The sequence below is a fragment of the Balearica regulorum genome, chromosome 3, assembly GCF_011004875.1.
Source record: "Balearica regulorum gibbericeps isolate bBalReg1 chromosome 3, bBalReg1.pri, whole genome shotgun sequence".
NCBI classification, from domain to species: domain Eukaryota; kingdom Metazoa; phylum Chordata; class Aves; order Gruiformes; family Gruidae; genus Balearica; species Balearica regulorum.
This window is the reverse complement of record NC_046186.1, coordinates 74,962,960-74,976,534: the sequence shown is the minus strand read 5'-3', so window position 1 is coordinate 74,976,534 and position 13,575 is coordinate 74,962,960. Positions and strand designations below refer to the sequence as shown.

The 13,575-nt window shown below is 40.2% G+C and overlaps 1 protein-coding gene across 1 annotated transcript in view; it reads right to left on the bottom strand.

Moving 5' to 3' along the window:
- Positions 1-13,575, bottom strand: part of IGF2R (insulin like growth factor 2 receptor) — a 61,221-nt gene that overhangs the window by 22,814 nt on the left and 24,832 nt on the right. The window contains exons 13-26 of the mRNA XM_075748494.1: positions 13,234-13,380; positions 12,201-12,332; positions 11,641-11,788; positions 10,259-10,436; positions 9,058-9,173; positions 8,490-8,652; positions 7,028-7,207; positions 5,913-6,014; positions 5,064-5,165; positions 4,237-4,411; positions 2,696-2,863; positions 1,970-2,113; positions 1,209-1,387; positions 759-846 (exon numbers count right to left, since the gene is read on the bottom strand). Of these exons, the coding sequence (XP_075604609.1) occupies positions 759-846; positions 1,209-1,387; positions 1,970-2,113; positions 2,696-2,863; positions 4,237-4,411; positions 5,064-5,165; positions 5,913-6,014; positions 7,028-7,207; positions 8,490-8,652; positions 9,058-9,173; positions 10,259-10,436; positions 11,641-11,788; positions 12,201-12,332; positions 13,234-13,380 (2,022 nt within the window). The remainder of the gene's footprint in view (positions 1-758; positions 847-1,208; positions 1,388-1,969; positions 2,114-2,695; positions 2,864-4,236; positions 4,412-5,063; positions 5,166-5,912; positions 6,015-7,027; positions 7,208-8,489; positions 8,653-9,057; positions 9,174-10,258; positions 10,437-11,640; positions 11,789-12,200; positions 12,333-13,233; positions 13,381-13,575) is intronic.

The window sequence follows — 13,575 nt, the reverse complement described above, 5'->3', positions numbered from 1 at the left end:
GGGGCCCCAGAGCTGAACACAGTACTCCAGGTGGGGCCTCAGAGCAGTACTCCACTGCGAAGTAGATTCCTCTTATGCCACATGAGATCACTGGCAGCTTCAATGATGTCTAGGACTGTTGGGACAGATCCTTTACAGCAAGTGTGGCTGTTTTATAAAGCATTATCTACAAGTTGCAAAACAAAGCCTTCAAGGGCAGAGAAGATACCTGCACCCTCAACTTCCCATCTAAGAGCCAACCAAGTACCAGAACTAGAACTTGTGATTCCTTCTTGCGTGTCCTGGAGACAACCGTAAACTCTGATACTTTCCCCACTGGTATGTCCCCCATTGTCTAACAAGGGTCAAGTTTACAGTATAGCTTCCAGTCTTCAGTGGGGGACAGGGAATGACTTGCAGGCATAGGATCAACTGCGCTCTCATGAGACCTCATGCCTTTTTTAATGTTTACAAGAAGTTTTTAAAGTTTTTTTTAACGTTTGCAAGTCTGCCTGTGATTTAACAAGGTAGTACTATGATTTGTCAGACACAGCATTATTTCTTTCCCTAGATAGGGAAGTACATTTGCCCATCATCCTAATTGTACTTTTAATGTTAGATGTGACTTATTTGGCTTAGAGCTCAGAAGAGACATCCCTCCACAAGCCAGCACCTTCTACAGAAAAAGTCATATGGCAAGAAACAAACATAACTTCACTAAGTATTTACTTCTTGTACAGATTTGTTTGATATTTTAAAGCTCAAGTAACTGCACTTACCTTCTGCTTTGTGAACAGGACACGCTGCCAGGGTTCTCCAAACAAATACAAACTCACAGTCATCCTCTTGCTCAAATACTGGCGATCCCTACAGAAAAGAGCCATATGAAGGAGGCTTACTAACAATTACATTGCAAGTCTCAAAATGTACATGCAGAATCCTTTTTTACTGCAGTTGCACAGTCTCTATAATTCTATTATCAAACGGCAGTACTCATTTTCAGCAAAGAGCTGCTTTTGGTGGCTCACAGGATTTCACAATAGAGTTCACTGTTGTATTCTACAGGCTCAGAAAAGCAGTTGTAAGGAGAGACAAGGGAAAAGCCTGTATACAAGATATTACTTTTCAGAACCAGCCTCTCCATTCCAAGAAGAATAAACATTGTCTATTTTGTTACACAAAGTCCAAGCTCTAAAATTCACATTCTTAGCAATTTGCATAGAAATTACCATTGCTTGATCGCACTGGAAAATTATACGTGTAGAGTAACGCTGGTTATTTTTGCATGTGTCACCATTCAAGTAGATAATGCTTAATGACCCATCAGTAGCAGCCTGTGGGTTTATCTGAATGACTCCAAGGTTCTTGCTTTTATCACTGTATTTCACACAAGATCCTATGGCACCACCTACAGGAAGAAGAAAAAGCCTGTATTTTAGTTCAAAGCTTTGACAACTAGAGCTAACTTTACTGTAAAATAACACAATGGAGTAGCTTTAAAAGAGAGCTTTGAGCATTAAAGCAGACTGTTTCAAACTCCTGAAGCGGAACACAACAGAAGTATTTGCATAAATACAGTTAGAGACATTGTGTGCCTAAAGCCTTTGAGGAATAGAACATGTTACTGTCCTGTATTCACTGAAATCTTTAAAACAGCACTAACTTATCTGCTCCCACAGACTGATAGAAGACTATAGCAACAGGTTAAATAAATCAAACTGGCTAGAAGTGCAGTAAGGTGTGGCGTAAGCTTCTCATTCCAGCCTCATTCAGTTAGGAAGCCTCAACAGCATTTAACTTCCCCTTCTTTTTGAGAAAGTCTGTTTATTATACCTTTGACATACCTCACCCAAGTCAGTTGCACTAAACAAGCGAGTTCAGTGACTGAACAGGCAGGATTCAAGAAATCCCTACTAAAATAACCAGGTATGCAAGACCAAGATTTTGCATCAGAAGTCACAAGTTAAGAACTGCTTGCCACTTGGCTCACCAGGGCATCCAGGCACATAGGGCAAAGGCTTGCAGACATTCAAGAAAAATGTTCGCTTCTTTGCTTCCTTTGAAGTGTCTATAGCAACCCATGGTTCACCTTCTTTGCTCAAGTCACTTAAGTCATACTCATTGCCAGCAGCATCTGAAAGAGATGTGGTACATACAGTAAGCTGAAAGACGACATATAAGATTCTTGCAGCAGTTTGGGTTTGAAATGATACAAGTTTCACTGATTAATACATATAATTCGAAGTAACTTTCAGAATGACATTAGATATCCATTGAGAGAAGGTACTGTTGCCATAAAAAAATGTCACTACACCAAACACAGAACAGAGTTCCCTTGACAGTTACTTCCCACATGTAACTACTCCACAATTCACAGGTCCATTTTTCTAGAGGCCGTAACTAAATTAACCCATTATCTTCAGAATTAGGCTGAAGCAGCACCCAGTCATGATAAGGATTAAAGGTTTTCAAAGTAATTATCAACTCTCTGGTGCATACCACTATGTTCCACATTAACTTCTTTCCTGTCTTCGTAAGTTAAGCCTGCTTCAAACAATTTACCTCCTCTCCCTCTCTACAACTTCTATGAAGACTTCAAGTCTTGCAAATGTCTTCATAACAGGTATTCTTAAAGCCCTCCTCCACAGAAGTTTGCTGTTCAGTTCATCCTTCCATCATTTGTTGGACAGAGGCCACCCAAATTCCAGGTACTTACCTGTAACCTGACAGTCTACAGGAGCAGGAGCACAGGCCAGAGCTGTGTGAAACTCAAAAAAAGTATCATGGATGTTCAGCACACTGTTTATCTCTTCACGCACAAACTTAAGCTCTCCAGGATATGAATCATTGCAAAAGAAAGTCACTGTGAACTTGTCTGATGTTCCTGTAAAACAAACACTAATCTGCTGGTGGTTCACTCGGGAATAAATAAATTTAAGTTCAAACTAACACTTGACATTATAATAAGAAACTGTTAGAAAAATTTTAAATTGCTTAAAGGAAAACACTACCTTATCATTTATGGGTTTTTTAACTGTAAATACACAAGCCTTCTTTAGAGACCAGTGCTAAATTGCCCAGCAGCCACAACTGTCTCTCCAAATGGGAGACCAGAATGCCTTGACAGATTTCAAGAGCATAATTACCATCACTGAACTGTGCTTCCTAGGTCTTCAACATGATATATTTGAAGAAACAGAAACCCTATAAAACATCACATCACCTGTACCAACAATTTCTAAATTACATCACATATAGCAAAGTTTTGGGCTTGGGAGTTTTGTTTGTTTGTTTGTAAGAAGCTCAGTGTAATGACTGCAGAACAAATAATACTGATACTATTTATGCAGCATATGTTAAGTTCTGTTTAGTCCTCCTTTCCACGTCCCATAACAAATGGTAGAATTATGAGGGGGGAGTAGTATTTGTAATCAATGTATCCTACCGTTATCAAAATGGTAGAAGCTCTCAAAGCAAAATACATGGAGAGCTCAATCACTTGTTTCCTGTTGCATATTAGGTATGAAAACATCACGACTAGGAAAATAAGAGAGATCACCATTGCAATTCGTACAGAGGAGGAACATGCAGGAGCATCTGGGGTTCCTGAATCCAAAATCCTGTTTTCCTAAAAACCTTTTGTTGTTAAGGTGTCATGTGCCTTTCTATGAAAACTCAGTTTCAGTACAGTTGGAAAGCATGTAAAATCCAAAAGCTGGATACACATTTTTCATTAGTCTTATCTGTGAAACAGACTTAAATTCATGAAGTAGGTGTACCTGAAGTACTAGAGCACTTACTCAATAAGTTCTATATAAGAGAGTATAAGTTTACTGAAAAAAATGACCTTTCAGATATGAAACAACTTTAGAGAGCATTATTCATGCAACTGAAGCTTAAAGGAATGACTTCACTTAGAACGAGAGCCAGAGTTCATTTTGCTTGTTTTCCCAATTTGACTATCCATTTCTCCATACGAGGAGCAATAGTTTTCATCTACTCAGGAAAAAAAAAAAATTCCTGTACTGTATTTGGTCTCTTTCCAGGAGTTTTGAAATGCACGTTATTAGTGAAAACTGAGCCATTACCATTCTGCATGATTTGATTTCTTCCTAAAATTTTCATAAGAACTAGCTTAAGTGACTAACACCAAGCCCAGTACGTTTTAGTACATGAACAAAGGAAGGAATGAAGAGCATTCACAGAAAGTTTGTACACTATCAGCATCCATTTCCACTGCATATTTCCTGAACTCACCTAATTCCACACGAAGAGGACCTCTGTAGGTAAGAGTTAGAAACCCTTCGCCAGACAGATACAGGGTTTTGTCCAATTCCACCAGCCTCACCGACGTCAGATTTTCTGCTTCACATCCAGCAGCTGTTTTGCCATTGATTTTACCACAAGCTGGCATGGGTCCACAAATGTTTAGCTAGAAGTTTTGAAAACATGTGGGTGTTCACATTATTAACTGCTTCAGAAAAAATTAGGTCCACGTAGCCATTTCTACATCAGTAGGACTCACTTGTCAAGAACTATTTCAAACAGCATGAAATACCTGTCATTTCTAGACTGCAAGACAACCAACTATAATACAGGAACAATATCCTCAATCTTCAGCCTACAGGGTCCACAAATTCTTCCCACTAGAAGTACAGGATGTGGTTTAGCAAGTTTATTCTTAGACTGAAAGCACTACGGTGGTATCTGTGGACAGCCTACATGCAGATCACATTAAGAACACTGACATAGACAGATTAAATCCCTTTCTAGGTTTTCACTGTCCATTTCTTCAGCACCAGCAGATAAACTGGTATTATGCAACAGAGTCCATAACTAGAAAACCATGCACAGCCTCAGAAGTGTGGCTACCTTATGTTTTCTAAGAACCAGAAGTTCGACGCTTTATGACCATCTGAGATGAATCCAGTTATCTTCCATTCCTCCCCTCAAGCACAGTACTTTCCTGCCAACTCAAGTTTCATAAGAGGACTGAGTCAAAGCTCCACTTGCTCACTAAGCAAGACTGGAAAAATGCAACAAGAGCACCCATAAGCAAGAGGCTGTGCAGTCAGAATCCTTACCAAGAACTTCTTCCCAATGCCAGTAGCCATATAGCCTTTTCCAGAAGCTAACGGCTGCAGATTGAACAGAAAGCCAGTGTTTGGATCTCGCACAGAGCAGGACTGGGGAAAGAAAGAAAAAAAAAAATCACAAAGGCATTAATTTCTCCTTCTGAGCTTCTTCTGTTTAAGTTTTACCTCTAACTTGTTCAAAGAGCCAAAGTAGTGATTTACACATCTTCCTAGCCTCCCTCCTTCCTTCCAGCAACTTAATTTGGACAACCAGAATACAGCCCTGGCAGCAGCAACACTTCATTCAATTCTTTTGCACAATTGTCCGTTGACATCAGCCACATACCAACATATCAAAGTGCAATTTAACAGATGACATCTATTAAGTCATCCTAGCTAAGAGCAGGGAAATTTCAACTGACAGTTGTTTTCACACTAGTGTGTTTATGTTGAGACCTGTAAAGTAGAAGCAACTGAGTAGCTCAGTATTAAAGTAAAAAAGAAAATTAAAAAAAAAAAAAAAAGCGCCTCATTTGATGATCTGTAGACAAACAAGGAGAGCATACACCCTCACATATAAACTCAATTATACTAACAATATTATAAAGGAATGAAACATTCAGTGCCACAACAATTAAGTTGTTCTCAAGAGAGAAAACTTGAATACTCTGGTCAGAAGTTACACACTTTAGGAACACTTCAAGAAGAAAGCAGTAAGATATCACAAGACTCCACCATGACAGACTTCAGACTTCACTGTAGTTAGTTTTCTCTAAGAATCATTTAAACACAGCAACCAGGAGTGCTAAAAAAAATTAGTGTTGAGACTATGAATATAATTATGTCCTCCTTTCTCACCTGCGAATCATCTTTTGTTTCCTTGATTGGACAAGCAGCCTCAGTCTCCCATAAGAACGTGGCCACACATTCCTGAATAGCTATAAACCGTGGGCTGCTACTCTGGAAACAGATTGTGGAGAGAAGACCAGAATAAATGCAACAGCTTTCTCATGTTTGAGATTATGCCTTAAGAAACTGTCAGGTTCTTCTAAAAGACTTCACTACAAATGTACACAATTCCCGCCCTATTTCCCTCTCCCTTATTTATTTTGAAGGTCACTGCTGAAAACTTTGTCTCACTAAACACTTAGCATGTCATTAAGCTTTAGCAAGGAACTGAATCTGACAGCTAAATACGCAGATTAAATTCAACACTGAATCTAGACAACCAGACCTTGCCTCAGTCTAAGCTTTGAAGAGTTTTGGGGTCCACTATAAAACAAAAATAAAAATCAAGCAACACAAAACTCTGTTAGCTGAGATTACAAGGTAACAGGAATATCAGTTATACACACTTCAGTGTTTTCAGGCAAAAGCAAAGCAGTTTCTAACTGCTCCAAGTCACAGATTTTCACCATACCTCTTGGGCTGAAGATCATGTGAATGAGGGGAGTAAGACCTGCAGATTCACAAACCAGCAAGAACAAGTCTAGGCACACTTCAGCCTAACGATCTTCTCAGTCTAAACTTCAGTATGTGGAGTTGTATCAGCAAAAGCTTTATAGATTTTAAGAACTCCTCTAGAATCAAGCAGCTACAGAGGATGCAGAACCTAAGCCTGAAGATACACATTACAATATTCTTCCTCTTAAGAGGGTCTGCGATTTTGCATGTATAACTCCTCAGACTTAAGTCCCCCTGTATTTTTCATTCTAATTAGACTAGTCTGAAATATCATTGTCCACTGAGGCTGTTCATTTTTAACTAGCTCTTGCTTATGATAAAAGACTCAGACTGAGCCACACGCTTCTCTAGCATCTAAGTCAGCTTTGGTTTTACATCTCTATTTAAGTCTTCAAGAAGTCTCCCTTGTCACATATCTGCTATACACTATACATCTTTATGTAGCTTCACATTATATGATGGAAAACCTACTATGATGAAGCAACAACTGAAAGATCATTTGTCCTTACAAGAGTGCCTGTGGAACACATGAAATGGATGGTGGTGGTATAAGTAGTTTTCTTTCCATCAGCATCAATGCATACAGAGCCATTTCCATAAGTTAGAAAAATGTGTCCAGGTCTTTCAACTACTAGTTCTCTGCTGGCAACACCAAGATTACTAATGGACGTGACTTCAGAATAAGAAACCTAGAAATAAAGAAAAGCATGTCAGCAATTCTAAACTGAAGTGAGGAGTTGTAGATACAGTCAAAAAAGGAATATACCTACCACAATAATCTTGTATAAAGAAGGTTATCTTGAGAGTTTTGAAGATAAAGGTGTAGAGATCCCCCTACATTTCTCCACCATTCTGTATTTAGGTTTCACATATTTAACAGATGAGCGCCACAAGCAGGCATGGTATGGTTTTTTGTTGTTTTTATTTTTAGTACAGTAAGGTGCCTGTAGTGCCTCACAACAGCCGTCCTCATCTCATCAGCTACACAGCTTAGGAATTTAGGGAGATCTATGCCTTATGCACAGTAAGGAGGATTTAATTTGTACAGCTCTAAAACACAGTCTGTGGAAGCCTTGAGGCATTCTTAGAATTGACCTTAGGGATCTGCCATGGTTAGCAAAGCCTAAAAAGCACTAGCAGAAATTGAGCATTAGAACAACAGTAGGTGCTACTACCAAGGTCCAAATTATCTTCACTTCTGCAAGGTAACTCGTGTTTCCTATTTTTAAGAAACTATTTTAAATTAGCGACAGCAACAGGACAGACGAATACACCTCCAAAGTTGAACCAATGTGCTCACTTTTTACTCCAGTGTCTTCACCAGTGAAGTAATGAAGGCCTAATGTGTTTTCACATGTAAAGTAAGGAGCCTTACACAAGGACGACTAATGCAAGCACAGGGAACCAGTAAAACGTAGCTCAGGTACCATGACGGTGATGTACAGATTCAGTCACTCAGACATCCTCTTCAACAGTATGGAGGGAAGGTGTTCTCTCCGTTTTACAGAAGGAATTAGGACAGGATGGTGAGCCTCTAGCTCAGCTTTTCCTACAGCTTTGAGTAGCACTGAAGCCAGGCTTTGGGCAAGTGTCCATGCAGCCTGACAGCACAAAAAGTCCCATGATAATTTGTTACATTTCAGGGAAATTTAGAAGTAGAAGTCCATAACCACCACCATTTTTTTTTTTTTTTTCTTGGCGACTTCTGCCTAATCTACTCCTCAAAGCCAAAGAGAGCTCAGAGCGGGGTGACAAAATCTTTAAACACCTTTCTTCCACAGTTCAGTCTACATCTACAGAAAGCCAGAAGCAAGCCAGAATATCCAGGAGAGCAGCTTGTTCCTAAAGCAACGCTCCAGTCTCTGAGACAGCAAAGAAGCCAGAATTCACGTGCCTATCTTGCATACCCCTTAATATCACTCACTCGGCAAAACAGCTCTGAGCTGGGAGCTGGGATGGAAGGCTACTCACATGATCACGCCGATACTCCATCTGACAGACAGATGCTCGCCGGTCACACCCTGGGACAGCAATCAGTGGTCGACAGACATTTATGTAGTATTTCTTGCGCTCACTTGGTCTTGAATTATCCATGGCATACCAGTTTTCACCTCTCTTCTCAGATTTTGCTAAGCTGAGCAGGAAGACAAAGTTCTACACTAAGAACACACATTTGTCAGATTCTCTCTAGCTTTCTCTGTCAGTCTCAAGAAACAGAGAAACCATAAGGCATTTCAAAATAACTTTTTCCCCTCGTTTTTAAGTGTTACAATTAAAAAGAAACCTTCTAGGAAGTACAGCACAATTTACAATGTTTTAATTAACCAAAACCATCCAAAAATTCAACATCTTAGGAGGCAAGTCGATATACTAGAGGAAAATACTGTCTTCATTTAAAGATACTTGCAGTTCAGATTGTCACAACAGATGAAATTTCTAGCGTTGTCTACACAGGAAACCAACTTCATCCAGTGTTAAGCTACCAGCCAGAATACTAAACTAGACTAGCCAAGTCACGTTGTATATGTTAGTTTCCTACCTTGACAAGTCATATTGGTCCATGGTGTTGGGATCAGTCACAACACATTCCAGCGGAATTTCAGGACAAGCATATTCAGTGTACCACCTAAAGTTGTAGGTATAGTTGTCTTCTATCTAAAAAACCAGCAGAATAGGTCAGTGAGGCTTTCCACACAGAATACTTTGCAACTCACAGCTACTCCTTTATATGTTAAGCTTGTCATTTCCCCTTAGTTTTGGGATACACCTTCTCAGACTGATTTGTGTAGGTCTGGGATATCCAGTACAAGACAGACATAAGCCTGTTAAGGCAGGTCCAGAGGAGGGCCACAAAGACGGTCAGAGGGCTGGAGCACCTTTCCTGTGAAGACAGGCTGAGAGAGTTGGGGTTGTTCAGCCTGCAGAAGAGAAGGCTCTGGGGAGACCTTATAGCAGCTTTCCAGTACCTGAAGGGGCCTACAGGAAAGCTGGAGAGGGACTGTTTACAAGGGCATGGAGTGATAGGACAAGGGGTAATGGCTTTAAGCTGAAGGGGGGTAGATTTAGATCAGACATAAGGAAGAAACTCTTTACTGTGAGGGTGGTGAGGCACTGGAACAGGTTGCCCAGAGAGGCTGTGGATGCCCCCTCCCTGGCAGTGTTCAAGGCCAGGTTGGATGGGGCTTTGGGCAACCTGGTCTAGTGGAGGGTGTCCCTGCCCATGGCAGGGGGGTTGGAACTAGATGGTCTTTAAGGTCCCTGCCAACCCAAACTGTTCTATGATTTTAAGTTTTGTCGCAGACCTTGTCATTTGCTGTGCCACTAAAAAATCCACCAAAAATACGCTTTCCAAAAAATCAGAGCAACTAGAGCAGCATAACTGCTGTCTGCTGTGTTAAAGGACACACAGTCCTACTGCTTGTTATTTCTAAGACAGTTCGTTTTTTTCAGCTAGAAATACAAGATGATCAAAAGCACTAGCAATTACATGGCCCAGAGACTAGAAAAAAAGTGAAGTAAGAGCCTGGATCCAGGTGAACAGCTTACTGTTCAGTGGTCAAGACAAGCTTTATGGCAGCAATAAGAGGCAGATATACCAAGAGAAATAACTATTTCTCTTATTCTGCTTTATAGATGCTGGATATTTCCATCCATGAATCTCTGCTTGCACTGGCCTAGTAGCGATTGTTGTCGGGATTTTGGGATGGAGATCCTTCCCTTCTTCATATAGAACTTCTTACCTGATATTCAGGCTGCCCTATTCCAGCCTGACGGTCACACAGGAAAGTTATAAGGGTAGATCGCTGTGTTTTCTTCTCATCATTGTAAGCCGTACCATTTTTGTAGGTCAACTGAATCAGACCATCATAATATGAAAGTTTGGAACTGGGCAGTCCAAGACTCCAAAACTGATCCTTACTAGAAAAGAAAAAGTGGACTTTGAGACTGAGCAGAATGCAAAATTAATTCTTTCTTTAAGAGAAGTCTTACAAGTAGTAAGCACACAGGTAAGTTTATAGAAGACACTATAATAAGACAAAAGAATTAAGTAAGGTTGTAAGTGAGTTAGGATGAACAGAATGCTGCCAAAAGGAAACTTAACACATGAACAGGTGTCTTTCTTTGGAAAGAAAAAGAAGTTGTACCTTGCTTAGATATCTAGAAAAAACTTTAACACTCCCTTCTCTAGAGCAGTGACAGAAATACCAAGTTCCCATTTTCCAGAGCAGAATTCAAACTGCAGACACCCTAATGCTGGGCTCAAATTGGTTCTATGCAAATACATGTGGACAGTGAAGACCTAGCACTGCACACAGCAAGTCTTCTCACTCAGGGAAGAAAATTGCTTTCACGTGCTCTTAGCTCAGGACCAGCTTTGGTTCAGGCGGGCTTCTTTACTCTGACTTAACACTGGCTCTATCAGACCTAGCCTGGCCACCTTCCCCTGAAGAAGGTTTTTAATGTCTGTAGTGAACACTCTTTGGCTGGAGAGTAACTCAGATAGAGCCAACTCAAGTACAGCTGCATGTGTTTGCACTGTACCGCATCTCTGGCAACAGGCTGACCTAGAACCTGAACCATACAGGTACTGTCTCAGGCATAGCATGTTGGAGAAAACAGCAATGATGGTGTTAGAGTAGCAGTAGACACTGAGACTGTGCCTGCGCAGCACTCTTAGTAATGAAAATATGGTGTGATACCCAAGCTCTGGGCTCCACCTCTGCATAAGGCAGCCACTACTCATCCCGAGCACAGCAGTGCTTCGTTAGGCCAGCTCTTGGAATCCAGCTGACCCGGAATCCAAATTGTGAGTTGGCTTAATACAGCTGCAGCAGTTAATCTACAGCTTACAGTCCCTATGGGAAACATAAGGGGGAGCAATGGACACACTCATTAAACCTCAACAGCTAGCTTAAGCAAGATTACATGTGTGTGCACTTTGCTTGAAACATCTGGCAGCCTAATTACTGCACCACCAAATAATATTTTATACACAAATTACCTGAATCTATTACAGGCAGCACAATAATTATTTTACATGCAAATTGTTCACTGTTACACACAGACAACACATCACGCAACAAGAGATCTTCTATTACAGACAACCAAACTAGTTACTCACCTTTGTGTTACTTGGCATGCTGCTGATTTTGTGTGACACAACTCATCCGGCACACTGCCACAGATGTTTATGTAAAACAAGTACTCAGTAGTATTAACTATATAGTGCCCATTTTTCTTGGCCAGAGGTGATAAATCAAAAGAGAAGCCTAATTGGGAAGAAATGAACTTTATCAGTTTAATTTTTTCCTGTCATCTCTCACAGGTTGTGAGAGATGTCACACAGCTAGTTCACTTCCTTCCCCTCGAATAAGTCTCCTTCCATGTAATTATTGTTCCAGAAATAATTTGGACATACGAAAAGCATGTTTTCTTATACAGAGATATTTACTACAGTAAAATGCACATTACGCCTACTTTCCTACACACACACTAGGGGAATATTAAGCTTGTGCTGTTCTGATCTTCCATACACATACGCTTAAAACTGCTGTACTCAAATGTTGCAGGTGCTTATACTTAGGGTGAACTTGCTTTGTCCTTGTGCATCAAAAGGACTCAGTGTTGTGACACAAGTTCTATCCCTCACGACCTTTCAATTTGCTGAACATAAATACATACCTGCCTGAGGATCAGAGACTTGACAGTTATCTCCTTCAGTTTTAGAGAGGACACACGCAGCAGCAGTATACCAATCAAACGCATATGAACATACACCCTCAGACATCAAGATTGGAGCGCTTTCTAGATCACCTGGTATCACAAGAGCAATGTGTTACACACACAGTCAGGCTGCCGAAAGGAACTATGAATTTAAGCCTAGGAACACTAACTCCTCCCCAAGAGTAGACCAAGATTAACTGTCAAAAGTACCTCTCCTCTGAAAATAAGGACTAGATGGAACTAAAAAGTCTTCGCATCTTCCTCTCCAGAATAAAGATTTGGCCCAGAGGTGAAAATGCACTGCTCAGTCTGTTCCTGAGTACTGTCACAGTCTTTGAAAAAACTGTTTGGTTTGATACGCAACCTGGTGTTTTGCTACAAAGCAACAGCTTTATTAGGAAGTAGTGCACAACCTGACCCTAACAGCCAGCACACTCAGAGGATTCAGCTTGCTGAGGCTGAGGTAGAGGAATACAGGTTTTCAACTTCCCTGGGAGATACGGTTAAACTAGTGGGCTATTGTATGGAGACGAACAACATTAACAACTTCTGCAAATGCTTCTGCTTTTCATAAACTGCAAGATTTAGACACAAAACATACTTATTAGAAAAGAAGGTTAAAGTATCTGATCTCAGTTTGGAACCAGTCTTTCCCATCAAGGCAATCTAGGGATAGAAAGCGCTTTGTATAGCTTCCAGGTATTTGTGGAGCTGCTTTAAACACTTAAACATACTTTCATCATGTCTGGAAGAATCTTAGTTCAAGAGACTTACTCAAGGGTCTTTAAAGAGTACTTGTATAAAAGGTGAAGTGAGCTAAATACCTGCACTTACATTGCTATTATCCTAGTAAACAAACCACAATGCTTCAGCTTTTGCATAGAAAGAAATAAGGGAAAGGCACATGCTAATATTTTAATATGCCCAGGCATAAGTGCTAATGATCTCCAGTTTTTAACTGGATCAGAGAACACTGTGTGGATATTCTCACCTGGTCTGCACATTAAAGTGATGACAGTTTTGATTTTTTTGTTAACACCACAGCTGTTTCCATTTGAATAGGTAAGTTGAATATTTTCGCCAACCTTTTTAGGAGACGATACAAATGTTCCAAGATTCTTACTGTTGTTTTGTTTATCTGTAAAGACAGTAAATACATCACTTTTGTTTCCCTGGAACAAAGTGAAGTTTACACTGTTAAGAGAATATTAACTAGCAAATGGAAAGTCTTAAGAAAGCATATGATTAGGAGTTTGTTTTTAATCTCATCAAAACCATGCTACAAAGCCCGGAGGGCAGTGTACTACCATTCTTTAATTAAAAAAAGCTACTT